The sequence below is a fragment of the Canis lupus genome, chromosome 20 (genome assembly GCF_011100685.1).
Source record: "Canis lupus familiaris isolate Mischka breed German Shepherd chromosome 20, alternate assembly UU_Cfam_GSD_1.0, whole genome shotgun sequence".
NCBI classification, from domain to species: domain Eukaryota; kingdom Metazoa; phylum Chordata; class Mammalia; order Carnivora; family Canidae; genus Canis; species Canis lupus.
The window spans coordinates 51006447-51033862 of NC_049241.1; the positions used below are offsets into that span (position 1 = coordinate 51006447).

Here is a 27416-nt window from a genome sequence, read left to right on the forward strand (position 1 = left end):
GTCGCGCGCGGGGCAGTGCTGCTGGGCTACAGTGTAGCGAGTTCGTAAGAAAACAAATCTGCAGCGTTCGGGGCGGGGCCTCGCGCGCGCTGGCTCCGCCCCCTGGCGGCCGGCTCGGCGGCGACGGCGTAGCAGGCTCAGAACAGACCCCGCCCGTCGAGGAGGAGGGAGGGTGAGTTGGGGGGAGACCCGGCCCCCAAGGGGCGGGCGCCGGCCCGGGCGGGCGGCGGAGGGTTGGGCCGGGCTCCCGGCCCCCGGGGACCCGCTGGCCGGCAGGGGGAGGAGCCCGGGGAGGGCGGGGGTCGCGCCCGAGTGCAGACTGGGAGCCGGGCGGGGAGCCTCGCACAGGCCAGGTGCGCCTCGGAGGGGATCTTCGGGCCGGCGTCTTCCCCGCGTTGACCGCGCCGGGGTGGGGCGGGGGGCTTTGCAGGCTGCCAGTGTCGACATGCTGCTGGAGGAGGTCCGCGCCGGCGACCGGCTGAGCGGGGCCGCGGCCCGAGGCGACGTGCAGGAGGTGCGCCGCCTTCTGCACCGCGAGCTGGTGCACCCCGACGCCCTGAACCGCTTCGGCAAGACGGCGCTGCAGGTGAGGCCCGGCCGGCCCGGGGCGAGGGCGGGGCGGGGACCCCACACCCTTTCCCTTAGGTCTCCGGGCCGCCCGTCGTGGTGGCAGACTGGGGATCCGGTCCTTTTTTTCCTGGGTAGGTGTTGCTCCCTGATGTCCGTATTCATGGGTGGGGGGTGGATGGGTTAGGTTGGGGGAGGGGAGGACTTTGCATCTTCTCTGGACGATTTCTTATTCTCTGGGTGCGGAGGATTCAGTTTCTCGGGGGAGGTTCTTATTCCGTGGTGTGAGTTCAGCTTCCTTGGGTCCTGGTTTCATAGGGATGGCTCTTGTTTCTTGGAGCTTCTGTGGGGGGATCCAATCACTGGAAGGAAGGATTCATGTTTCCAGGGGATCCCCATTTTCTGGAGAGTTCTCTGAGAGGTATCCAGTTATTTGGGGAGATCTCAATTTCTGGGTTGGTTTTTTTCCCCCAGATTGCTGATATATTAAGGGAAGTCCTGATGGGGGCACAGTTACAGATGGCATGGGCGTCCTTATTCCTTGGGGGCCATTTTACAGCGGAACCCCATTTCTTAAGGGAGTCAAGTACCCTGGGAGCATCCTCATTATATGAGAGGAGCTATTAATTGGAGAAGGGGGTTTCAAATTCTCTGGGCATCTTATTTACCTTGAGTAGGCAAGTTCCTTGGGGGCAGTTTTCATTCTATAAGGTCTATTTCCCCGGGGGGGGGGGGTTGTCATATTTCCTAATGATTTCCCGTATGGGTTGGGGCAAGTGTCTGATTCCTTGGTGAGGGTCTTAAGTTCCCTGAAATTTTTCATAGAGGCTATTCCCTAGTTGATCATCTTATCCTTAGGTGATGACCAGTTTCTTGGGGGTTCCTATTTCCAGGAGATACCTTTCTCTGGGGTATCAAACAGCTGTCTGAGAGCTTGTGTTCCCTGGGGCTTCCCCATTCTTGAGAAGACCTCTAGTGTTCCCTATTCTTGCATGACCCCTCTCTTCAGTGACTCCTTTTCAAGGAACCTCTCCCTTGAAGGCCCCTTACTCTGTGCCCCCACACAGGTCATGATGTTTGGCAGCCCCACCATTGCCTTGGAGCTCCTCAAGCAAGGTGCCAGCCCCAATGTCCAGGATGCCACCGGCACTACTCCAGCCCATGATGCAGCACGCACTGGATTCCTGGACACTCTGAAAGTTTTGGTAGAGCATGGTGCTGATGTCAATGCTCCCGATGGCACTGGGGCACTCCCCATCCATCTGGCAGTGCGAGAGGGCCACACAGCTGTGGTCAGCTTCCTGGCTACTGAGTCTGATCTCCATCACAGGGATGCCAGGGGGCTCACACCCCTGGAGCTGGCACAGGGGATAGGAGCTCAGGATCTCATGGACATACTGCAGGGGCACACTGTGGTACTGCTGTGACCTGGGGCCACCCCCTCCAGCAACAGGACCCAGCGAGGTTCTATGTTAAAAGAGGAGAGAAGAAACACTTTCTTCTTTCACTCCTGCCCACCGTCGAAAGGGAAGGGGCACCAGTTTGTGGCTTGTTGGTGTTGATTTGCGGGGTGTGTGTGTTTGAGGGGTATTTCTCAATTTGTTTTTCTCACCCCTTTTGATGTGTTGAGCAGAGAAGGGCTCCTGCAGACATCAGCCATCTAAACGGTTCAGTTTTCTCTGCGCCTCAGATTGCTGGGGCTGCAAACGCCCAAGGGCAGAGCATTTAAAGCCCCAGCCCGAGTGAGGTCATCGCTTCCAGGGCTCCTGGAACCTGGCGACCTTGGCTGGCTGTACCCAGAGAGAGACCTCAAGTGTGCACACTGCTTTCAGGCATGGGGGAGGGGGGGAGTGTTTCAAATCAATAAAAGGGTAGTATCAGTTCATTCATATTTTGTTGGAAGCTTGTTTTCCAGTCTCTTGTACAGCGTTTAAAAAAAAGAGATTCTATTTATTAAGCTTTGTGGAAAAAAAATTGTTGTGTGATAACTTAATGTTTTTACCCATTAAATTAAGACTTGTGCATGATCACAGAGCTGGTGGCTTTTGATTTTTGAGTCTGCGATGGAGTGTCGCGCGTCCAGTACGTTTGTGGGGGGTGGGCGCAGGGCGGGGGGACAGATCGTGGACACTTTGGGGGAGGGGAGAGAGTGGTAATTCCCAGGGTGCCAGAGGTGAGTGAGCTGGGTGGGGCAGCGGTTTACGCTGTCGGAACGGAAGGGAGGCAGGAAACCGCGAGTGGAGAAAGGGCCCCCAGATGTCAGCTGGGTGCCGGGAGCCCCGGGGGGGCCGTAGTGGGCGGTGGCTGCAGTCTGACCCGCAAAGGCGTGACCCGCGGGCGGGGACTGTGGTCGCACGCCGTCAGGGATCCCGGAAAGACGGGACGGGATTAGGCGCGGCCCGCGAGGCTCCGCCTCCTTCCAGGCTCGCCGGGGCGGGGCCGGGAGTAGCCCCGCCTCCCCGGGGGCCGCTCGCCACGCGCGTGCGCAGTGGGCCGCGCAGCCGCCATGCCGGAGCCGCGCGGCTCTTCGCCCCTTCGGGTAAACGCGGCGTTTGCGGCCCGGTACGGCCGCTACCGGGAGCGCGAGGAGCTGCAGCGGCGTGAGTGCGGGGCGCATGCGCGCGGGGCGGCGGCGCGTGCCGGGCCGTGGGGAAGAGGGGGCTGATCCGGTCCTCCGCGCTCATCTGGGGGGGCTCCCATCTCCGCTCCGCAGTTAAAGATCGCTACGGGGACCGGGACCGCGGCGGCGACTCCAGCTCCGAGTCGGACTCTAGCGACGAGCGCGTGGTGAGCTCTCACCCCGGCGCCGTACATTCGGGAAGCATCCAAGCCCCCCACCGCATCCCGACCCCGATATACAGAGGGCGGCTCACCCCCAACCCCACTTCACCCCACGCGAGTTGCCATCCTCCTCTTCCTAATCCCATGAAGGGCACAGCGCTCCTCCCCCGGGGGCGGCCACATTCCCGTCTACTTCCCCTCTCCCGCCACCATCCACCTGCTTCTCCCATCGTGTGAGGTGCGACGATGGGACCGCCGCGTCTACTTTTTCACCCCCAAGAGTTTAACCATTTCTTGGTGTCGGACTCAGTCCCCGAAGTGGGACATCCCTCTGCCACGTGGGGCGCACAGCTTCTCACATCAGCCCAGATTTGGGGCCTCACCGTGCAACCCAGCCCCTGCTTGCTGTCCCATCTGTGTCCTCTCTGCTCACCTGCCCCCGTGTTAATCCTTTCTCCGGGTAACTATCCTCCCCTTGCCCACTACCTTCTATGTCAGATCCTGTACCTATGTGAGGCCCGCCCCTGCCCGCCCCCCACCCCAAGAGGGCCCCTCGTCCTCCTCTACTTGTTTTGCATCTTTGGACCGCCCCTCTTACCCACCCTCCAGCCCCCAACCTGCTTCTGTTCCCCCTGGATCTTTCTCCTTCCTCCTAATGTATGCCCCTCCCTCCACCCTAATTTCCACACCCTTTCAGCCCACCTGCCCCTATTATTTAGTGCCCCCCAGCCTCCACCAGGGCTCTCACCATTTCTGCAATCCTTTCATGCCTTAGGAGTTTGACCCCCAGCAAGAGCGTGACTTTTATAGGACTCTCTCCTTGTTGAAGAAGAAGGACCCCCGCATCTATCAGAAAGATGCCACCTTCTATCAGAAAACAGGTCTGGGGCTGCTCCTCCCTTCGGCCCAGGTTCCTCGTTCCCTTACTGGTTTTACTGACTTCTGAATGAAGCCTTTTAACACACAGGTCATGTTCCATGTCCAGAGTGCTTAGCGGAGGGTTTTAGGTTATTGTGCTTGGCGCTCTTCAAAGCAGGAGTTACTCACTGAATGAGCACAGCCAGCTACTAACACATAGTACAAGTGTGATACCTGTTTCACAGCTGGGAACTGGTGGCTCGGGGATTTGAAACCGCCGTCTGACCCTGGCTCCGCCTTGTGGGATCCTTGGCCTGGGGAAGGTGGGGGGTTGTGGGTGATGGCAGGTGTCTTCTGGCAACCTGACAGTATCGTCCTCGGAGAGCGAGGAAGCTGAAGAAGTGCCAACAGCCAAAGAGAAGCAAAAGAAGATGCGTCCTATGTACCTGAAGGACTACGAGAGGAAGGTTATCTTGGAGAAAGAAGGGTGAGGAGAGGTCCTGACTCCCTGCCCCATCCTCCCCGCAGCCTTCCCCGGGCAAGTGGATACATGAGACTCTTTGAAGGGGCGGGAAGCAGCTGGTGGTGACTCACCAGGGTTGAGGGGACCCCAGAGAACAGGAGTGTCAGTGATCTACCTGTACCGCCCCTACAACTGCTGTTTGGAACCCTGTGGGGATAGATGAGCTGTGGGGAGTCTAGGCTGAAGCCCCCACCCTTCCTTGCACAGCAAATATGTCGATGAGGAAAATTCAGATGCAGAGACCTCCAATCAGAGATTCCAGGTAGGTGGGGTGGAAACCCTGGTTGGGGGCTGAGGGGCCTGGGGCTGGGCCTGAGGCCAGCATCACTTTCTCTGCAGCAGATCTCCTCGAAAACTTATGTAGAAGAACAGAAACAGCTGAAGGAAAGGTGAGCCTGGGCTGGCTGAATGGCCAGATGGATCAGTGCTGAGGCTCTGGGGTTGGACAGGCCTGGGTTCAAATCCAGCTGTTACTTGATGGCTGTGTGCCCTTGGGCCCATCACTTAGTCTTTCTGTGCCTCAGTTTCCTCATCTGTTAAGTGGGGTTGATGGTGCCCCCTGTGCCACAGCACTGCCCTGAACTTGGTGAGGAGAGCTCAGGACTTAGTAAACAGGCTTCATCTCAGGACTGTGGGCAGGGACCAGCCTGCGTATCCTGAGTCTTCCGCTCTCACATGGGCAGCTTCCGGGCGTTCGTGGAAGACAGCGAGGATGATAGTGCTGGGGAAGGTGGCTCTGGGTTGCTGCAGAAACGTGCTAAGACCAAGGAGGAGAAGGTGGGTGCTGGACTGGCTGGCTGGCTGGGGGTGGGTGGCAGGAAGGGGTCGCCAGACCCTCAGTGCTGGCCTACCCTCAGGCCCAGGAGGAGGCGGACTACGTGGAGTGGCTAAAGGGGCAGAAGGAGATTTGTAACCCTGACGCCTTGAAAGAACTGGTGAGTTCTTGGGTCTGTTCTGTCTCCAGCCCTTTTCTGGAAACCAGTCCTTGAGGGGGTCGCCAAGAACACATAGTCTGAAGAGGGGGTGTGCCCCTCTCTGGGCGCCAGTTTCTGTTTCTGTGAAACAGAGGTTATCCCACTTAGTCTGATGGCAGCCCTAGAAGGCTCGGTTACTTAGGTCCACGTGGTGCCCATGCCCACCCGTCCCTAATCTGGGTCCCATCACCCCGTCACCCCCAGACCCACCTCAAGGAATACTGGAACAACCCAGAGCTGGACGAAGGAGAGCGGTTCCTGCGGGATTATATCCTCAACAAACGCTATGAGGAGGAGGAGGAGGAAGGCGAGGAAGAAGAGGAGGAAGGGGAGGAGGAAGGGTGAGCAGTGTCCCTTGGGGGCCTGGAGCCAGTGCTGGCCAGAAAGCAAAGGGCACCAGGCGTTTACTTTTTCACACAGATGGTTGCAGAGTTATTGTTGCATGAGGAAGAGCCGCGGTGTGTGGGCTCTGGAGCTAGGTGGCCCTGTTGCCAGCCTGTGCCTCAGTTTCCCCATCTGTAAAATGGGGGTGTCCCCAAAAGTAGGGCTCTTGTGGAGATTCAGTGAGTTAACATTGCTGGGACACAGGAGTGTAGGGGTTTGACTAACACCCCTATCTCTGCCCCATTTTGTCCCTCAGGGGCCCTGGCCTCCCGGTCCAGCTAACTGTGGATGATTCCTCAGACGAGGGGGAGCTGTTTCTGAAGAAGCAGGAGGACTTTGAGCACAAGTACAACTTCCGTTTCGAGGAGCCGGACTCGGCCTTGGTGCGTGACCTGGGCTGGGACGGGGGACCCAGACCTTGGGCCCCAGGCCGAGAGAACCCAGAATCATCTCTGTGACCCTTCCGGGCTCCCCTGCTCTCCCCAGGTCAAGACCTACCCTCGAAGCATCGCATCCTCCGTGCGCCGCAAGGATGAGCGCAGGAAGGAGAAGAGAGAGGAGACTCGAGAGCGAAAGAGGAGAGTGAGTGTGGGGAGTGCCAGGTTGGGGAGGGTTGCCAAGCCTGCGGGGTGAGCCCACACCCTCGCTCCCTGCCTGGTCTGCCATCCGCAGGAGAAAGCAAAAAAGCAGGAAGAGCTGAAGCAGCTGAAGAACCTGAAAAGGAAGGAGATCCTGGCCAAGCTAGAGAGGCTGCGGCAGGTCACCGGCAACGAGACGCTGGGCTTTGAGGAGCGGGACCTCGAGGACGACTTTGACCCTGCCCAGCATGACCAGCTCATGCAGGTACGCCCGTGCACCCACCCCAGCTAGGTGGCGCAGCTTGGGACAGGGCTCTGAGATCAGTGCTTGTTTCCTGGCTATGCAGCCTCAGAGAAGTGACTTGACCTCTCCGAGCGTGTGTGTCCCTGTCTGTAGACTGGGGTCAACCATACTGTCCACTTTAGGGCTGTTGTAAGGATAGCCTGAGAGAAAGATGCATAAAAATTGGTGATACTCGAGGAAGACAGGTTGCTGTGTTTCCTTTAAACTTCTTGATGGTCATTGTTCAGCTTGAGGGGACATAGCAGTAGCATCAAGCCATGGAAACAGGCAATAGAGTGTTATGGGGAAAGCAGTGGGGGCCTCTGGGGCCCCAAAGAGACCCCTGACCAAGCCCAGGAGGTCAGGGAAGGAAACTGAGGATATATAGGCTTCAGTTTCTCGGTAAAGTGGAGGTAGATTCTGTCTCTCGGGGTGCTTGTGAGAATGCAGTGAGATGCAGCCCAGTGCTGGGCATACAGTAGGCACTTAATAAATGACATAGTTAGCGATGTCTGCCTTGCCAGGTGCCCCCAGGGTGCTGGCGTTACATCAAGTGCCCAACAGTTTCAGCCTTCTTGGAGCTCACGGAATGGCGAGAATCAGTCTGGTAGTCACTGAGCACCAGGTCACTTAGTGGTCCCGGCCTCCCAGAGCTCCCAGTCTAATGGCAGGCCCTTAACTGTGCACTTACAACCCCCAGGCATCAGAGTGCTGATAGGGATGTGCAGGGGTGGTGGGGTCTTAGAGGAGACTGGACTTTGTCAGGTGTGGTGGTGAGCAGGTTAGGGCGGTAGCTGAGGCCCGAGCAGCAGTTAGATAGAAGGAGGGAGGGAAGGAGGGAGTGGACCCGGGGGGGGGGGTGCCCAGGGGCAGAGTTCTGCGGGGAGGGAAAGAACCAGCTCTGTGGAACAGAATGGTAACCAACACAGCATGGGGGTGCAGGGGCAGGGAGGACACACAGAGTTCCCCTCATGTCAGCAGCTATGTCTGGGGGGTGCTGGGAGCCATGTAAGGTGTAGGAGTAACACTGGGGGAGTGAGTCTGGCTGATCCTCCTGGCCCTGACCCTGACCCTGCAGAGATGTTTTGGGGACGAGTACTATGGCACCACAGAGGAGGAGAAGCCGCAGTTTGAGGAAGAGGCAGGGCTTGAAGGTGAGGTCACCCAGGGCACCGGCCTGGGGGAGCTGCTTGGTCTGAAGTTGCGACTTCCGCCCTGACCCCCTACCTCTGTGTCCTCCGGAATCAGATGACTGGAACTGGGACACGTGGGCTGGGCCTGAGCAGGGTGGAGCTTGGAATGAACAGGAGCTGCACTGCGAGGACCCCGACTTTAATGTAGGTGCCATGGGTGGAGGGGAGACCCGGGGGGTAAGTGGCCCCCCTCCCACACCCCCAGAGGGCTGGCCTGACCTCTGCGTCTTGGCAGATGGACGCGGACTATGACCCCAGTCAGCCGCAGAAAAGGCAGCGTGAGGCCCCCTTGACGGGCAAGAAGAAGCGCAAGTCACCGTTTGCCGCGGCCGTGGGGCAGGAGAAGCCGGTGTTCGACCCTGGTGAGGTCCCAGGCCGGTGGCGGTGGGCGGGCAGGGGCTCCAAGGGGCCTGGCAACCCTGGCAGCCTGGCCCCCTCCCTGCACAGGAGACAAGACGTTTGAGGAGTACCTGGACGAGTATTACCGGCTGGACTACGAGGACATCATCGATGACCTGCCCTGTCGCTTCAAGTACCGTACCGTGGTTCCCTGCGACTTCGGGCTGAGCACTGAGGAGGTGGGGTACCATTCTGGGGTAGGGGGCGCCCCCTCGGCAAGAGGAGTGTGTAGCCAGCAGATGTTGCGACTCCCCCCACTCCCCCTTCCGTCATCTCGGAGGGAACGTTAGAGCTAACAACTGTACTGACAAGGTTACCTGCCTCAGACAGCGCTTTGCCCACAGAACACCCTGCAAATAGTACTTTTACTTCTGTTGCCAAATATCCGCAGTTGGGTGGCTTGGTGGGCTCTGGAGACAGATGGCCTGCATTCAAATCCTGCCATGGCCGCTCACCAGCTGTGACCTAGAAGACTCTGCCTCCGTTTCCCCATCTATAAAATGGGCCTAATAACAGCCCCACTGCAGCTGTAGAGCTGAAATGAACGTGTGTGGCTCTTGCGACGGTACTTGCCTGGTAGCCGTGGTGGCCGTGGTGGCTTGACTGTTCATGGTCAGCAAAGCCAACATTTATGTAGCTTATACCTTCTGCATTCATTCAATCTTCCCGGCAGCCTTTCAGTATTTTCTAAGGGGCTTGCCCGCCTCATAGATGAGGACACTGGGGCCTGAGCTGGGAACCTAGGCCTCATCTGTAATTAGCAGACCTGGTCATTGGCGCAGAGCCCCTTGCCTGTCCTGAGGCTGCTGGGACCATGGTGCCTAAGTGAGGCTCTAGGGTCCCTGGGCCCAAACTGGAATCTGACTTCAGCCACTTCCTGACCACGTGACTGGGGCACGGATCTCCTTGCTGAGCCTGTTTCCCCATCTGATGCCCCCTGCCAAAAACATCCAGTGGCCTTCACAGAGATCAGTCTTTTCCTGCAATGGTGACAACCCTGCCCAGTGGTAATAGCGTTTCCCTGTTTTGACCAGCGAGATGGCTAAAGCTTAGAGAGCCAGGCCCCCTGCACCCCTGACCCAGGGCTCACAGAGCAGGACCCCACCCTCCCTTCCTATGTAGATCCTCGCTGCCGATGACAAGGAGCTGAACCGGTGGTGCTCCCTGAAGAAAACCTGCATGTACAGGTGACATGGCTGGGCCAGGTGTGCCAGGAGGAGGGGCGGGTGGGCGGGCAGGCAAGCAAGCATGGGCACCTCCCAAAGCAGCCGGCGATAGGCATGTCTGCCGGGCATCCGCAGGTCAGAGCAGGAGGAGCTGCAGGACAAGAGGGCGTACAGCCAGAAGGCCCAGAACTCCTGGAAAAAGAGGCAGATCTTCAAGTCACTTTGCACAGAGGAGTAAGTGTCACTGGCTGGAGGAGGGTGGACTTGGAGCCTGCTGGGCCTGGGTTTGAGTCTTGCTCTGTCAGCCATTTGTTGCATGGCCCTGGGAATGGGGCTTCCTTTCTCAATACCTGGGTTCAAATTCTGGCTGGGCCACAGCTGTGTGGTGTTGGACAAGACACTTGTCCATTCTGGGCCTGTGTCATTTTTTAAATGGGGGTGGTAGGGGGTAAAGATGGCTTGTTTCTTGTTGGGTTCTTAAGGATTGAGTGAATTAATTTATGTAAAGTGCTTAAAACATAGTAAAACCATATAGGTATTAGCGTTATCATCATGCTCAGTACTTCCTAATCTGTAAAGCAGGGGTGATAGAAGCCCACGGAGCTGATTTAAAGCTGCAATAAATCAATTTCCATGAACAGCTAAGTATAGGCCCAGGCTCAAGATGCCAGAATTATCAGCAATACAATTGAATCTCTGAGTTCAGTAGAAGAGGCCCAATTTTGGTGTCTGACTTGGGTTTGAACCCCAGGCAGGCTCCTGATTTGCAGCCTTGCCTCTCTGAGCCTCGTCTTTCCTCATTTGTAAGATGGGGGATGTGTACTCAGGAATAGGCCTAATTGTGACCAGCTTGGGCTGAGCCCCCACTTTTCTCCTCAGGACTGAGACACTCACGGAAGCCACAGGGAAGCCACAGAAAGACAAAGCCGGCCCACAGGGGCAGCTGCTGGCACTTGATGGGGCCTGTGGGCAGCAGCCCCAGCCTGGGAGCCCCCCAGTGCAGGAAGAAGCAAGCCCTGTGCCACACACCCAGAAGCCCCAGGGGCGGAGGAGGGGCAAGAAGGCACGTCTCCTGGGTCCCACTGTGACACTTGGTGGGCATGAGTTTAGCCGCCAGAGACTGCAGGCCTTTGGCCTCAATCCCAAACGGCTGCACTTCCGCCAGCTGGCCCGGCAAAGGAGGAAGCACCGGGGTCCCAAGAGTCGCCCCTGAGGCAGCAGGTGGGGGCCCTGGGGTTCCTCTCTTCCAGTCAAGCTCCTGACTGTTTCTCCCTCATGGACTGTGTGGACTCTGTGGGCAGAGAAGGCTTCCTGTCTCACAGATGTGGCAGCTGAGGCCTACCTACCCAGCTTCCTCCAGCATCTCACTTTGAGACACACCTCGGACCCCAGCCATAGCCACAGTCAAGTTAAACGGCTTTATTAGCCCCTGGTGGCCACAGTTTCCCCCGTCACCCCCAGATCTCAGCAGGGTAGGGGTTTTGGGACCAGTGAGGGGCACAGGTGGTCCAGTGCAAACTACAGTACTTGAGTCAGGCCCTGAGTGGGTGTCCGGGAACCCTCCCTCCTCGCCCTGTGAGGAGGCCCAGCTGGCGGGAGGCAGGTGTACAGGCTCTGCCCCAGTTCAGAGGTTTCCTGGACTGGTCTCAGCTGCAGTTGTCAAGGGGTTGATGGGAAAAGGCCCATCACCTCCAGATTTCAAGCTCCCACACCCAGCATGACATAAATAAAAAAATAAATAGTGCGCATCTTCTCCCCCAACCCCACGCGTTATAAAAACACAAAGTCCTCAGAGCTTGGGCGTTTGGCTTTGAGGAGCCGCCCCGTGCGAGGGAGCCGCAGTGTTGGCTGGGAGAGCTGGGAGCAGAGGTCGTCCAGGCTGTGGTCCTGAGCATGGCCTTCAGCCAGGGTGAACATGGGGTAGCGCTCAGTGGCTGAGGAGGAGCTGAGGACCTGGCAGGAGGAAGGAGAGTGGCTTAGCTCCAAACCATATTAATTGTCCTAGAAGTATAATTATCCTAATAGGTATATTTATCAGGTGCCTCCTGAGCTCAACTTTCATCCCTCCAGGGCAATGACCCAGGCCAGCCAATCAGCACTTCCCATTCCCTCGGCCACAGTGACTGGCCAGTGATGGGCGTGACTGATGAACAGTAACCCTAGGATTTTTGCTGCATCTCCTGGGAAAGTGGGGCTCCCTTTCCACTGAAAAGGGAGGTGGGTGCCCAGAAAGACTGATGGCCCCCTCTTGCAACTACAAGGGTAAAGCCCTGATGGGACAGTAGAGCCAGGAGAAAGGGAGAGGTTCCACCACTTGAGTTCCCGGGTGCAGCTGTCCAAGCAGTGATGTCCCTCGCCTTTTGTTTTACGCCCTTCATTTGGTCTAATCAGCAATAACTGAGCTTTTGTAGCTCGTGGGCAGGATAATAATCTTGGCAGCACTGCCTGCAAGTAGCCTCCCTGGGTCTGCTGGACTCAGGGTCTCTCTGGTCCTCTTCAAGACCCTCCCTGTCTGCTTACCCTCCACCACTCCTTGCTCACCCTGGTCAGCTCTGAGCAGAGTGTCTCGAACTCCTTCTGGTCTCCAGCATAGAACCCCACCGTACAGCTTGGGTCCATTTTGGCAAAGGCCATCTTTCGAGGTGAGGTGCAATGGAAGGACTGGGGCGTAGGAATGAGGCAAGTTTGGAGCCCCAGCCTCCTCCATGTGCCCCAAAAGCCCACCCCAGGGATCCCGCCACCCACCCCCCACCAGCTCACCTCCAGGGGAAAGTCAGCCTGACTGACATCCACAGTGGGCTGGCAGTAGTGGGGGTCCAGGTAGAGCAGGAAGTCATCTGCAGGAGTGGAGGCATGAGCAGGGCTGGGGAAGGGCAGGGTGGGGCAGGATGGAGCGGGACGGGGTGGGCCTACCCTGGTAGCCGATGAAGTACAGTGAATGCCGTGGCTTGCCCCCCATGATGCCCAGGCACAGCTCTGAACGCAGAAGCTCCTGCAGGGAGAAAAGCAAGTAGAGGAGTATGCTCCGGGCAGGTGCCGTCAGACAATCCCTTGGTAAACACGTAGCAAAACCCCAATGTGTGCACACCCAGCCCTATCTCACGGAGCTGGGAGCTGACGTTCTAGTGTAGGAGGTAAACAAGGAACGTGATGAATAAGTTCTGTCACATGTCAGTAGGCGGTAACACTGGGAGAAGAAAAGAGAAGGAAAAGGCTTTAGAATTTTAAGTAGAGGAGTCAGGAAGGCCTCACTGAGAGGTGTCATCTCAGCGAACACCTGAAGGAGGTTAGAGAGGGAGGGAGGAGTGAATCTCTGGGGAAAGAGCGCTCCAAGCAGAACAGCGAGTGCAAAGGCCCTGAGGCCAGTGTGTTCTGAAAACAGTGAGGAGGCTCAAGTGATTGGGGCAGAGTCAAGTGAGAAGGAGAGTGGGGGCAGATGAGGTGAAGGAATGGGCAGGGACATGGTACAAAGCTTTGCAGGCTGTGGGGAGAACTTTGGCCTTCACTCACACCGGAGTTTTTCCAGCCTTGCCCTTCCTTTAGCCTGGAACACTCTGGCTCCTGCCCTGGCTGGAGAAGGGCTTGCCTAGCCTGCAGCCACCCCCATCTGCCCTTTATAGCCTTAGTTTTAGTTCCTCTTGACTCTAAGGTATAATGCCACAGCCATCAGTTTGGTTTCAGATCCACTGTCCTTCCCCCATTAGAATGTCCACTCCCAGAGGGCACGAATGTTTGCCTGTTCACCGCTGAAACCCAGCAGCTTGGCGTGTAGTAGGTGCTCCCTAACTACCGAGTCAACAGGTGGACAGATGCAGGAAGAAGCAGACATACCTGGCCGGAGCTCAAGGAGCCCCGGCAGTTCCCAGGGGAGGCTTGGTGGAACCTGGCAGACCTTACCTTCACGCAGGGCACGTATACGGGGTTGAGAGTCTCGCCGCCCAGCCGTACTGGCACCAAGATGACCACAGACTTCCACTCAGCTGTGGGGTCGGGCCTGGCCACCAGGCGTGCCACGTCTGCCTTGTACACTGGAAAGGCGGCACAGCCGAGTCACATCCGTACACCCCCATTCAAGCCTCGGAGTGTGGCCCTCCACATGCCTGTGCCACCTCAAAGGGTCCCACTCCTGTTGTCAGCAGAAAGGGAGACCTTTCTGGTGCCCCATGCCCAAACTCTCCCCACACCGACAATTCCAGGGCCTCTGGGCAGGTGTAGACATCCCTATTTTCCAGAGAGGGCCGCTGAGGCCCTGAGATTTAGATAAAGAACATAAAACCAGGAGGAGACAGAGAGCCTTCCGCACAGCATGGAGCACCTCCCCAGCTCTAGGCCTGATTAGTCTTTACTGACTCAGCGCATGCATTTGCCAGTATGGAAATAGAGCACCGAGCAGTCGTCCCTGCATGTCCCTCCTCCTCAAGTCCAATCGGGCGGTCTCCATTCTCCCCCTCCTCCCTTACTGCTAGCTAAGCCCCTTCCTGGCTCCCAGAAAAGCAGATTCAACCCTTTCTGGAAACACAGCTGTTAGGGTCTGAATGCTGGTGTCCCCTTATGTCCTCTCTTCTATCACTTGCAGAGAAGCCCCTAGAGTTTCCTCTACCGATTCCAGAGGGAGTGGAGGGATCCTGGGCACCTCCCACTGTGCGGGCCCCGAATCCCTTCCAAGGCTTCCTCTGCCCCACAACTTGTTTCAGCCTCTGAGGAAGGGAGGTCCTAAGAGGTGGCTGAGTAGCGGCTGGTTCAGGATGAGAACTCTGTGATCTTGGGTTTCCAGTCTCTTACCTGTGCAGTCCTGAGAAACATACACCACCAGGCGAGTGATCTCTGAGCAGCTCTCCACAGCTTTCCTGGGGGTGAGAGGGAAGGCCTGAGTTCCTGGGGGAACCCAGTGGCTCCCAAGTTCCCTGCAGTGGCCCTCACCTGAGTATGTGTGCCACCAGAGATGGCCCATACCAGTCACCCGCCTTCTTGCCTGAGCTCTGCCCAAGCTCCACCAGCCGGTGTAGCCCAAAGGGGGCCTGGGGGTGGTCGGCGAACCAGGACACTATCTGCCGGTGTCGACGTTCCTGCTCCAGCTCTGGGGTGCCTTGGGCCCAGCGTGGGGGCATCCAGCGTGCAGGCCCACGGTAACGGTTGGGAGAGGCCAACCCTGCTGGCTCAGAGGGGCCCAGGCCTGGGCCCTCAGCCCACGTCCAGTCTGGTGGGGATGGAGTACAAAGTCAAAGGGTGCCAGTGGGCCAGGGGGACACAGTTCCCATTTGCTCATCCTTTATGTACAATTCTAATGCTCCTGAGACGGCAGGTTTACCAACAATTTCCACATTGCTGAAACTTATTTTATCGACTCTCACTCCCCCAAAAAACTTACTCAACACACAATCTAACATACCTTTAAACTTAGTTTATAAACAATTCGAACACTGCTGCCTGTGTATTTGGCACCACACTTCTAGGGTGTCTTCCCTTCCAGCACTCACCCCTGGGCAGGAAATGCAGCAGCAGGCCCTGTGCCAGCATCATCTGCCCGCTGCGCAGCATGCATCCCCAGCCACAGTCTGAGGTCAGACAGCCTCCAGCGAGGGGTGGGAAGTCCCGGCGGTAAGTGAGCCACAAGCGGGACACGAAGTCCCGCTGGAAACGCTGGATGTCACCTACAAGAGCAGACTGGTCAGCTGCCACCAGGAATACCAAGCCTCCCTCGACCCTGGCCTGGGGCCACCAGCTCACCCTCGCCCTCGAAGCGGTAGCGGCGGCCACAGAGGTGGACGCTGGAGATCTTGCTAAAGCTGGTCCGGCTTTTGACTGCCCAACCTGGGGAGACGCGGAGTAGCACCCAGCCAGATGAAGCACTGGCTTGACAGACATGTCACCTAACAGTTATGACAGCGACAGCGCTTCCATCCCCCTCGCCTGTGAAATGGAGACCATCCTGGGTCCTATCTCAGGGCTGGCACTGGGCAATTCGGGCCATATTCCTCTCAGATGGAGGCAGGGACCCCTAGGAACAGCCACGTGAGTGTCTGCCATCAATTCAGGATGAACAGAGCAGATCTGATTATTGTATCCGTTTAACAAAGGGGGAAAACGAAGGCACAGAGCAGCCTGAAAACCTTGCCCAAGGTCACACGGGAATGGACGAGGCTTGAAAAAACACATTCCTTTTCGGACCTGCTGCAGGTCCGCCCGGGGCCGGGGCCGGGCCGGGCAGGGCGGGGGACCCGCAGGTGACTCTCGAGGGGAGCGCAAATGGGAAATGGTGGAACTGTGGGCAGAGCCGGGGTGGACCTCCGAGCCCCGCCCGGCCGAGCCCTCGGAACACAACCCCCGGCCCGCCCCCTCCTCACCGTACTTGACGTTGTTCCAGGCCGTCAGGAACTTCGCCTTAAACTTGTCCACTTCGTCCGGCTCCCCAGGGGCGGCCGCGGGCGAGCCAAGAGCGGGGCCGCTGGCTCCAGAGGGCCTCGGGCCGTTGGGGTCCGGGACTCGGGGACCCCGCGGCCTGCGGCCCTCGGGGCGGCGCGCGTCCTCCGGGCTCCCGCTCCGGTACTGCGCGGCGGCCGGCGACACGGAGTTCATGAGCGCGCCGGGAGGGCGGACCCAGGGCCCGGGGCGGGGGCGCCGCGGCGCCCGGAAGGCGCTAGTCGGCCCCCGACGCGGCGGCCAGGCCCCCGGGCCCCGCGCGGGACGCTGTCACCGCCGCCGCCGCCATTTTGGCGGCCCTGGCCCCGGGAGCCCAGGCGGGCGCGACACGGCCGGACGCCCCGCCCCGCCCGGCCCCAGCCTGGGTCGCCGGCCCCGGTTCCGGGTGGCCGCGCCGGGACCTTCGGCCGCGGCGCCTCCCCGCGGCGCCCCACGAGCACGCCCGGCCACCCTATCGCGGCGCCCAGGCGCGCCCGAGCCCACCCCCCGCCCCCCTCCGCGGGCCCTTATCGGAGGCCCCAGAGCCGGGAGGCCCCGCCCCCGCCCAGGCCCCGCCCCCGCCCCGCCCAGGCCCCGCCCCCCGCCCCCGCCCCCGCCCCCGGGCGCCGCGCTGGGCAAGGGGGGCCGGGGGGCCAGGGGGTGGCGCCGCGCGTGTGTGCACCTGCCGGTGGCCCGCCCGCCCGAGCGCCCCTCGGCGGCCGGCGCGCCCGGGACTCGCCTCGCTCTGGGGCCGGGCCTGTGTGACACCTCCTCCTCCTCACGCCCGCACCCCCACCCCCACCCCGGCCACGCCTCTCTGTGCCTCAGTTTCCTAAGGAGCAGAAGGGGCTCAAACACAACAACACAGACGAATCTTCGTGATCATTCTGCGGAGGCAAAGAGGCCAGATTAAAAAAGAGTATATACCCTTTCTGGTCTCGTGTACCTAAAACTCCAGAAAATGCAGTCTCATCTCTGACCAATTTCGGGGTGTCTGGGGGTGGGGTGGGGAGACGCTAGAGGGAGGGATTAAAAAAAAAAGGCTAGAATATACTTTTCGAGGTGGTGGATATGTTTAGAATCTTGATGGTGGTGCTGGTTTCCAGGATATGAAAACTCATCGGATTGTACACTCGAAATGTGTGTGGTTTGTTGTATGTCAGTTATACTTCAATAAAGCTGTAAAAAAAAAAATGTTCATTGCCTCTGACTCAGGAATGTTAGGAGGACGAGCTGAGCTCATCCGGGTAAAGGGCTTTAGCATGGCATTTGAGGCACAGTCAGGGCTCAGAAAAAAACCCACCACAACCTCAAAGGCGAGTGACAGTGTAGCCACCCTGTGAATGGCAGAGAGGGTGGCCCCTAGTGGCCAGCCCAAGGGCACTGTCCTCAGCCAGCTAAAGGAAATAGGATGAGGATTCGGTAAGAGTGTGCGATGTGAATAAGGCTCAAAAAGACAGTCACTTCCCTGGCTTTCCCTCCACTCTCCCCTCACTGCACCTCCCTGCAGCCACACCTGTCTCCCTTCCCAAACCCAACATGTGCAATCCCACCCCAGGACCTTTGCTCTTACAGTTCCCCCTGCCTGCCTAGCTCTCCCATCCTTGAGATGTCTGCATAGCTGGCTCCTCCAGGACGTCCTTCAGGAATTTATTCAAATGTCATTCCCGCAGGCTGACAGTGCTCAAAATCCACCCCACCCCCACCTTTGAGCTCCTTTTCTGGTCCCTGTTTTTTTTTTTTTTTCCCCAGAGCAGTTACCACAACCTGATTGAGTCAGCTCAGGCTGCTGTAAAAATACTGCAGACTGGGTGGCTTAAACAACAAACATTTCTTTCTCATGATCCTGGAGGGTGGAAGCGTGAGATCAGGGTGCCAGGACAGCCAAGATCTTGGTGAGGGCCCTGCTCCTGCTCATGTCCTCACATGGCCTTTCTCTGGTATATGCAGGCAGAGAAAGAGAGAAAGAGAGAGATCTCCTGTCTCTTCCTCTTGGCATTAACCCCATCACGGAGTCTCCAGCCCCATAACTTCATCTAATCACTGATCATCTCCCAAAGGCCCTGCCTCCTCATCCATCACACAGGGTGGTATGGGGGGGTTGGGGATGTGAGGGGGATAGGGGGGATAGGTTTCAATATATGCCCTTTGGGGGAACACAAACATTCAGACCAGAGCACAGATCATAAAAGTATATAACCTCTGTCCTCACCACATCAAGAGGCCAGGGGACTCTGTCCATCTTGGTCACTGCTGGCTACTCACACTCAGCATGTGGCCTGCATGTACACAGTAGGTGCTCAACAACACAGTAAGTGCAACAAATAACATGTGGAACAGAAAGGGGAACTTGTTGCAAGGGACAGATGGTTTGTGGGGGGACACAGGCGACCCTCTTTTGTTTGATCTGGTGGCTGACCACCCCTCCCTGGGCAAGCTGGTTCATTGGGGGATATGGTGGGGCCCTGGAGTCCTTGCCTTCACCCCCCTTGCCAATGAATGAGCACAACCACATCATTTCACTACCTGGGTCTCCAGTGCCAGACTGGAGTCCAGCCTATAGGTGTCCCCCTTGGAATGTTCCTCAGGCTCCCCAGATGCAGTATGCCCCTAATTGATCCTGCATTTCAGTCGCACTGGCCTTTCCTCCCACAGCCTTGCCCCATCCCCACCCCCACCCCCTGGCCTCCCTCACCTCCCTTACCAGAGTCTGTCTGTCTGTCTACGGTTGTCCTCATACTCCCTAAGCAGCACAGCAGTCATGGCCACCTAGGCAGACGCTGCAGCCAGGCCTCTCTACACTTCAGTTTTGTCATCTGCCAAATGGGCTTAGTAATAGTGCCTCATTCCTAGGGTTTGGAAGAAGGATGAAAAGAATACACAGAACAGGGATCCCTGGGTGGCGCAGCGGTTTGGCGTCTGCCTTTGGCCCAGGGCGCGATCCTGGAGACCCGGGATCGAATCCCACGTCGGGCTCCCGGTGCATGGAGCCTGCTTCTCCCTCTGCCTGTGTCTCTGCCTCTCTCTCTCTCTCTCTCTGTGAGACTATCATAAATAAATAAATAAAAATTAAAAAAAAAAAAAAAGAATACACAGAACACTAAGAACAGGGCCACGCTCACACCAGCCACCACTTCACTGTGAAGTGTTGCTATTGACATTCTTTTTTTTTTTTTTAATGGTTTTATTTTATTTATTTGTTAGAGAGAGAGAAAGAAAGTGTAATGTGGTGGGGAGGGGCAGAGGGAGAGGGACAAGCAGACGCCCCACTGAGCAGGGGCTAGATCCCAGGATCCTGAGATCATGACCTGAGCCAAAGGCAGATGCTTAACAGGTACCCCCCCCCCCCACCGCTATTAACATTGTTAGTCACCACCACCCTCTCATTCTGGCCCCCATCAGTAGCGGCTGGCTGCCAACTCTGATGCCTCTAATCCACACAACAGCTGGAAGAACCTATTTATCAAGCTATTTATTTTTTCTTTTTTTAGAGAGGAAGGGGGAGAAGCAGAGGGAGAAGGAGAGAGACAATCCCAAGCAGGCTCACACCCAGCTTGGAGCCTGAGGCAGGCCTTGATCTCACAACCCTGAGATCATGACCTGAGCTGAAATAAATTGGATGCTTAACAGACTGAGCCACCCAAGTGCCCCATCAAGTTATTTTTATGGACAGTTTCTGAATGCCAAAAAAAAAACCCTAAAGCAGCACTGTTCAGTAGATACATGAGATATAATATTAGAAATTCTAGTAGCTATGTTAGAAAAATACAATCATGGGACGCCTGGGTGGCTCAGTGGTTGAGTGCCTGCCTTTGGCCCAGGACGTGATCCTGGAGACCTGGGATCGAGTCCCACATGGGGCTCCCTGAGTGGAGCCTGCTTCTCTCTCTGCCTGTGTCTCTGCCTCTCTCTCTGTGTGTGTGTCTCTCAGAAATAAAATCTTTATTTAAAAAAAAGAAAGAAAAATACGATCTAATTAGAAAATGGGCAGAGGAGCGGGTGCCTGGGTGGCTCAGTGGTTGAGGCATCTGTCTGCCTTTGGCTTAGGGAGTGATCCTGGGGTCCTGGGATTGAGTCCTGTATCAGGCTCCCCACAGGGAGCCTGCTTCTCCCTCTGCCTGTGTCTCTGCCTCTCTCTCTGTGCCTCTCATGAATAAGTAAAATCTCTTTTTAAAAATATAAATAAATAGATAGATAGATAAATAAATAAATAAATAAATAAAATCTTTAAACAATAATAAGGAATCTTTAGGAAAAAGGGCCTGAACAACCAAGACAGAAGAGAACAAAACAAAATGAGCTCATAGATACAGAGAACAGATTGGTAATTGCCACAGGCAAGGGATGAGGGTGGGGAAATGGGTAGAGAGAGTCAAATGGTACACAATTCCAGTTATAAAATAAATAAGTCCTGGGGCGCCTGGGTGGCTTAGTTGGTTAAGTGTCTGCCTTCCGCTTGAATCATGATGTCAGGGTCCTGGGATCCGGTGGTGTTGGGTTCCTTGCTCAGCGGGGAGCCTGCTTCTCCCTCTCCCTCTGTCCCTCCCCCTGCTCGTGCTCTCTCTCACGCTCTCTCTCTCTCTCAAATAAATAAATACAACCTTAAAAAAGAAAAGATAAATAAATCCTGGGGATGTGATGTACAGCATGGTTGCTATAGTTAACAATATTGTATTATATATTTCAAAGTTGCTGAGAGAATGGATCTTAAAAGGTCTCATCAGGACACCTGGGTGGCTCAGCGGTTGAGCACCTGCCTTTGGCTCAGGTCATGATCCTGGGGCCCCAGGATCGAGTCCGCATCAGGCTCCCTGCAGGGAACTTGCTTCTCCGTCTGCCTGTGTCTGCCACTCCCCCTACTTGTGCTCTCTCTCTCTGTGTCAAATAAATAGATCAAGCCTTTAAAAACTAAAAATTAATTAATTAAAAAAAAAGAAAAAGAAAAGACAGAGACATAGACACCGGGAGGAAGGTCAAGGGACCATGGCAGCAGAGATGGGAGTTATTTACCTACGAAACAAAGACCCCAGTTGCCACCAGATGCTGGGCAAGAGGCAAGGAAGGAGTCTCTTCCGGCCCCCAGCGCCTTCGGAGAGAGCATGGCCCTGCTGACACCATGACTTTGGACTCTAGCTTCCAGAATCATTTCCGTTTCAAGCCACTTCTTTGCTGTAATTTATTACGGTAGCCGTGGGAAACTAACATTGCCTGTGGTGCCTCCTCCCCTTCAGGCCTCAGCTTGTCCGTCATCTGCTCTGAGGCCTGTCCTGACCTCCCCCGGGCTAGGGCAGGGCCCCATTTTTTTTTTTTTTTAAGATTTTATTTATTTGACAAGGAGGGAAAGAGAGAGAAAATGAGCATAAGCAAGGAGAGTGGCAAGCAGACAGAGAGGGAGAAACTGCTGAGCAAGGAGCCCCATGCGGGGTGCAATTGCAGGACCCCAGGATCATGGCCTGAGCTAAAGGTAGATGCTTAGTTGACTGAGCCACCCAGGTGCCCTACCTGTCTTTTTTTTTTTTTTTTTAAGATTTATTTTAGAGAGAGAGCAAGTGAGAAGATGGGGCAAGGGGTAGAGGGAGAGAGAGACTCTCAAGCAGATTCCCTGTTGAGACAGAGCCCAACTCAGGGCTCAACCTCATGATCCTGAGATCACAACCCTGAGCCAAAATCAATAATCCAAAAAAAAAAAAAAAAGAGTCCAACAACACTTAACTCACTGAGCCACCCAGGCGCCCCCCTGACTTTATCTGTCTCAAGTACTTCACACTCAGCACTACGCTATAAGGTAGGTGCACTTCTTCCCTCTTTACAGATGAGGAAGGAGAGGCTCAGGTATGGAGGTCATACAGCAGGGGAGCTACTCTTATCCCCAGTGATAATCTTCATAGCCACCATGCATTTTAAACTTAGCACGGACGCCTGGGTGGCTCAGCAGTTGAATCTGCCTTCAGCTCAGGGTGTGATCCCGGGGTCCTGGGATCCAGTCCTGCCTCAGGGTCTCAGCAGGGAGCCTGCTTCTCCCTCTGCCTGTGTCTCTGCTTCTCTCTCTCTCTGTCTCTCATGAATAAATAAATAAAATCTTAAATAAAAAATAAAAACTTAGCAACCCAATAAAAACACTGGCAAAAAGCTTTGAATAGACTTCACAAAAGGAGATAAATGGGAGTGCTGTGGTGGTTCAGTCGGTTGACCAACTGCCTTCAGCTTACATCGTGATCTTTGGGTCCTGGGATCAAGCCCCACATCGGGCTCCCTGCTCAGCAGGGAGTCTGTTTCTCCCTCTGCCTCTTTTTCTCCTCCTCCCCACTGCTTGTGCTCAAGCTCTGTGTCTTTCAAATAATAAATAAATAAAATGTTTTTTTACAGAAAGAAATGGATGCCAAATAAGCACACAAAATATTCTCAACATCATCAGCCATCAGGGAAATGCAAAACAGCGTGACACTACTACAGACCCACCAGAACAGCTAAAATGAAAGAAATGAAAGCCCATTCTGGGCAGCCCGGGTGGCTCAGCGGTTTAGCGCCGCCTTCAGCCCGGGGTGTGATCCTGGAGACCCGGGATGGAGTCCCACGTCGGGCTCCCTGCATGGGGCCTGCTTCTCCCTCTGTCTGTGTCTCTGCCTCTATCTCTCTCTATGTCTCTCATGAATAAATAAATAAAATCTTAAAAAAAAAAAAAAAAGAATAGAAAGCCCATGCCCAGTGCTGGAGAAGTTGTGGAAGAACTGCAATGTTGGAAGTACATGCAGTTTGTCGTATGTCAGCCATAGCTCAGTAAAGTCGAAGGAACAAAGTGATGTGCTAACGTGAGGGCACAGATGCAAAATTGCACTTGAGTGGAATTCAGGAAGGTAGGATCGTCTTCTGGTGACTGTATCTTGGCATCAGTGCATGAATTTTCTCCTGGGTCTCTCAGCAGTTCCAAGAATGCCTCTATGCCTCTCCACCCCGTTCCCAGCCCCCTTACTGAAATACATCAGGCCCTGGAAATCCCTCCCAGGCTGAGCCATTGCTAGAATAAATTACACGCTCTTGAAGAAAACTAAATATGAAGATAGATGCTTCCTCACCATCAACCACTCTCCTGGTCAAACTGCCTTTGCTTCCTTGAGGCATCATATGCTGCCTCTCACACCTCTATTACGTCAAGAGTTGTGTGAAAAAATGCTCCAGGAATAAGTTCTGCTCATTGCTACCTTTTTGGCAGAAAGGATGTAAAACTCTTCTTCCATTCAGCAAATGTATCCTGAACATCTACTCTGGGCCAGGCTCTGTCCTGGGTTCAGGGCTGCAGCACTGGGTGACCCAAATACCATTCTCTCCTCTTGGGGTCTTGGAAGTGGGTTGCAGGAGTTGGATGATGAGCTCATTACACAAATAATTTCACAGTTATGATTACCGCAAGGGTCATGTGGGAAAATACAAGCTGACAACAGGGGGAAGTAAGCTAGTTTAGCAGCTGTGATCCAGGAGGACTTCTCTGAGGAAGCCAGATTGAAGGTGGATTCTATGTTAGCATAAGTCAAGTTTTGCTGCAGTAACAAACAAGTCCGAAGCACTGTAGGTTAACACAAACACAGTTTATTTTTCCCTTGTGTTACTCATCCTTTACCAGCTGACAGGGGCTCAGCTCCACACAGTCACCCAGGGGCTCAGGCTGATGAGGCAACCCACTGACTTGTGGCTGCATCATGTTGAACTCACTGCCACAGAGAGACAAGAGGGAGACTAGAGAAGTGCGTTTGGGCTTTCCGATGCCTCTTCTCAGAAGTGACTGACATACAGAGATGCCTGGGTGGCTCAGTGGTTGAGCATCTGCCTTCGGCTCAGGTCATGGCTCTGGGGTCCTGGGATTGAGTCCCACGTCGGGCTCCCTGCATGGAGCCTGCTTCTCCCTCTGCCTGTGTCTCTGACTCTCTCTCTCTCTCTCTCTCTCTCTCTGTCTCTCATGAATAAATAAATACAATCTTAAAAAAAAAGACATTTCCAAATACAGAGGGGTTCAAAACATGTTATCGCCTATGCTCATATTCTTAGAAAGTTATTGGAGGATGCACCCCAACAAAACAAGGGGGCAAACTGGGAAGAAAAAAGGAAGACACGAGATAGAGGAAAACAGGTGTCCCAATATGAAAACTGAAGATAATTCCTGGGAGGATGGCAGGACAAACTGCCCATCGGAAAGAACTCAGGAGGAAAACAGAATGTTACCTATAGATTATCTGGATGGTGTGATCATTTGGAAAGCTGAATTGAGATGTACTGCCAGAACTTATAAGAAGGAGAAAAAAAGGGATCCCTGGGGATTCCTGGGTGGCGCAGCGGTTTGGCGCCTGCCTTTGGCCCAGGGCGCGATCCTGGAGACCCGGGATCGAATCCCACGTCGGGCTCCCGGTGCATGGAGCCTGCTTCTCCCTCTGCCTGTGTCTCTGCCTCTCTCTCTCTCTCTGTGTGACTATCATAAATAAATAAAAATTAAAAAAAAAAAAGAAGGAGAAAAAAAAAGTGGGCAATTATCTCCAGGTGGAGAAGTCATACATCATAATAATGACACTTTCCAATTGTATCCTTCAAAGGGAAATGAAATTACATTTCCATAAAAGCAATAAAAAGAATGTGAGCCACCAAGACACCCGATGAATGGGGTCTTCTATCCAGTTGATGATTCAGGGGCAACATGTGATGGCTGGGAGGCATCTCACACTCAACTGGCCCAAAGTGAACTCCACCTTTCTGACACTCCACGCCTTCCCACCTCAGACACCTGAAACAACCTACCAAGGCTCAAGGACTTATATTGGCTCGAATAGAGGTGCGTTACAAATTTGGGATGACCGCCAATTTGGGATGATCCTCTGACCCGGCCAATCAGAGCAGTCCAACCCTTAGGCGTGGTCATTGGTTTGGTTGTGTCATGTGATCCTAGCTGGACCAATGAAATGCAGTACTAGGACATCTGTTGAAACCTTGGGGGCAGTTGGATATCTCTTTTCAAGTAGTTGCTGAGGGGAAATAATGGATCTCTAGTACCAGACAGAACCCGTGCCACCCAAAGGGGGCCCTGAGGAGATAAAAGCCAGTAGAGCCAGGAGACAAATTAGAGTCCTGTGACACTGGAGCTTCTTCATCCAGCGATGCCTAAAGTCAACCCAACTCCTAGGCCCCTAGATTTTTAGTTACAGGAGTCACTTGGTTTCTTCTTTTTCCTCAGATGAGTTTGAGGTGGTTTGTTTTTTTTTTTTTTTTTTTTTTTTTTTTTTTAGTTGAACTTAGTTTTGTTTGTTTTGTTTTGTTTGCTTTTTTTTTTTCTGGAACTTCCAACTGAGCAAATTCTGATTGATACAACCCTTACTCAATACTGGACATTGTACTAAAGAGTTGACATGAGGGGCGCCCCAGGTGGCTCAGTGGGTAGAGTGAGCAACTCTTGATCTTAGGGGTGTGAGTTTGAGCTCAATGTTGGGTAGAGAGATTACTTAAAGAAATAAAATCTGGGACACCTGGGTGGCTCAGCAGTTGAGTGTCTGCCTTTGGCTCAGGGCGTGAGCCTCAGTCGGGGGATCAAATCTCACATCGGGCTCCCTGCAAGGAGCTGGCTTCTCCCCCTGCCTGTGCCTCTGCCTCTCTCTGTGTGTCTCTCATGAATAAATAAATAAAATCTTAAAAAAGAAAGAAGAAAGAAAGAAAGAAGGAAGGAAGGAAGGAAGGAAAGGAAGGAAGGAAGGAAGGAAGGAAGGAAGGAAGGAAGGAAGGAAGGAAGGAAGGAAATAAATCTTAGGGACCCCTAGGTGGCTCAGTGCTTGAGCATCTACCTTTGGCTCAAGCTATGATCCCAGGGTCCTGGGATGGAGTCCCGACTTCCAGCTCCTTGCAGGCAGACTGCTTCTCCCTCTGTCTGTGTCTCTGTCTCTCTGTGTGTGTCTCTCATAAATAAATAAATTTTAAAAATATTTTTTAAAAATCTTTAAAAAAACGAGTTGACATGAATAGTTTCATTGAACCCTAGGAGATAGGGAATCCTCTAATTCCCATTTAACTGATGACCAAATGAGGCTTACAGAGGGTAATCCATCCACCCAAGATCATCAGAGCCAGGGTTCCACCCCCTGTCTGCCTGACCCCAAAGCCTGCCTCTCTTTGACCATGAGGAACAGTTGCCAGATTTGGAGATTCAGAGGCAGGAACGGTGGTATAGGGTGAAGTGGGTGGGGGTGAAGGGTAGGGAGAGCCAACAACAATGGCCAGGACTTTTTAAACTTTCTTCAAAGGGCACCGAGGAGTAATGGAGGGTTGTGAGCAGAAAGACGGGAGGAAGCATGGACTGCCGTGTGAAGAGTGGATCAAAAAAAATAGTAACAAAAAGTAATAACTATCCAAACCACGATGAGATGCCACTTCAGCCTCACAAGGATGGCTATCACAAAAAAAGACAAGGGGCACCTGGGTGGCTCAGTTGGTTAAGTGTCTGCCTTCGGCTCAGGTTATGATCTCAGGGTCCTGAGATCAAGTCCCACATCAGGCTCTCTCAGACCAGCTCAGGCGCATTCAGGGTGTTATGTTAGACCAGGCTCTCTGCTCAGCAGGAAGTCCACTTCTCCCTCTCCCTCTGCCCCTCTCTTCCACTCATGCTCTCTCTCTCTCTCTCTCTGAGATTGCCAGTAAGTATGAAGTCTACCTTTCTGAGTGATGAAGTGTTCTAAAATTGGTTATGGTGATGGTTACACACTCTGCGACTATGCTAAGAACCTTAGAAATAATGGTTATAAAATACTTTGAAATATAAAATACTTTCGCTGGGTGAATGGTATGGCAAGCGAATTATCTCTCTATAAAGCTGTGAAAACATAATACCTGACATTTATAGAGTGGTTTGCTCTGACAGGCAAGGTGTTAACACTTTGCACCGATGGCTGCATTCATATTCACAAGATCACTGTTTGGAAGACCCCATTTTACAGGGGGGAGACAGATCAGAGAGGTTTGGCAAGCCATATAGTGAGGTGATGGTCAGACTGCAGAGCCTGGCATTCCAGGCCCCACCAGACCCGAGCCTTGCGCGACCCCCAGTCTGCTCCCAGCCCCCTGTTCTTTCCTCCCCCTAAGCTAAGCTTCTGCGCAACTGACCCGATTTCAGTTTCTTTCACACGCTCATGCTTTGCAGCCTTCAGGCCTTTGCATCTGCTGCTCTACTGCCTCTGCCCAGCTCTTTTTTCTTCTTCCCTTCTCTTCTATCTAATCCACCAAATGAATATCTAAGTGTGAGCAGGCGAGAGAGGGAGGGGGTGCTGACTCCCAGTTTCCAATCCTA

At 54.6% G+C, this 27416-nt stretch overlaps 3 protein-coding genes across 6 annotated transcripts; 2 read left to right on the forward strand and 1 right to left on the reverse strand.

Moving 5' to 3' along the window:
• Positions 1-29: 29 nt before the first annotated feature.
• On the forward strand, positions 30-2601 carry CDKN2D (cyclin dependent kinase inhibitor 2D). 2 transcript variants are annotated; one of them, XM_038565322.1, is made up of 3 exons: positions 30-172; positions 431-586; positions 1635-2601. In XM_038565322.1, exons 2-3 carry the CDS (start codon positions 446-448, stop codon positions 1992-1994), a joined length of 501 nt encoding a protein of 166 aa, XP_038421250.1. In that variant the 5' UTR covers positions 30-172; positions 431-445; the 3' UTR covers positions 1995-2601. The 2 variants fall into 2 exon arrangements, with proteins under 2 accessions (XP_038421250.1, XP_038421251.1); XM_038565323.1 differs by lacking the exon at positions 30-172 and having other exon boundaries at positions 311-586.
• Positions 2602-3031: 430 nt separating this feature from the next.
• On the forward strand, positions 3032-11467 carry KRI1 (KRI1 homolog). 2 transcript variants are annotated; one of them, XM_038567307.1, is made up of 19 exons: positions 3032-3167; positions 3281-3354; positions 4124-4229; positions 4576-4693; positions 4937-4991; positions 5069-5118; positions 5413-5506; positions 5587-5664; positions 5908-6044; positions 6344-6470; positions 6574-6669; positions 6760-6930; positions 8027-8102; positions 8197-8285; positions 8377-8503; positions 8589-8719; positions 9663-9727; positions 9842-9940; positions 10586-11467. In XM_038567307.1, exons 1-19 carry the CDS (start codon positions 3074-3076, stop codon positions 10917-10919), a joined length of 2121 nt encoding a protein of 706 aa, XP_038423235.1. In that variant the 5' UTR covers positions 3032-3073; the 3' UTR covers positions 10920-11467. The 2 variants fall into 2 exon arrangements, with proteins under 2 accessions (XP_038423235.1, XP_038423236.1); XM_038567308.1 differs by having other exon boundaries at positions 5072-5118.
• On the reverse strand, positions 11106-16297 carry ATG4D (autophagy related 4D cysteine peptidase). Of its 2 annotated transcripts, XM_038567309.1 has the most exons (11): positions 16051-16297; positions 15434-15517; positions 15184-15357; positions 14627-14903; positions 14489-14553; positions 13604-13734; positions 12810-12893; positions 12620-12698; positions 12467-12543; positions 12248-12367; positions 11106-11659 (listed from the first exon to the last, which is right to left on the reverse strand). In XM_038567309.1, exons 1-11 carry the CDS (start codon positions 16280-16282, stop codon positions 11477-11479), a joined length of 1506 nt encoding a protein of 501 aa, XP_038423237.1. In that variant the 5' UTR covers positions 16283-16297; the 3' UTR covers positions 11106-11476. The 2 variants fall into 2 exon arrangements, with proteins under 2 accessions (XP_038423237.1, XP_038423238.1); XM_038567310.1 differs by lacking the exon at positions 12810-12893.
• Between the last annotated feature and the right edge of the window lie 11119 nt (positions 16298-27416).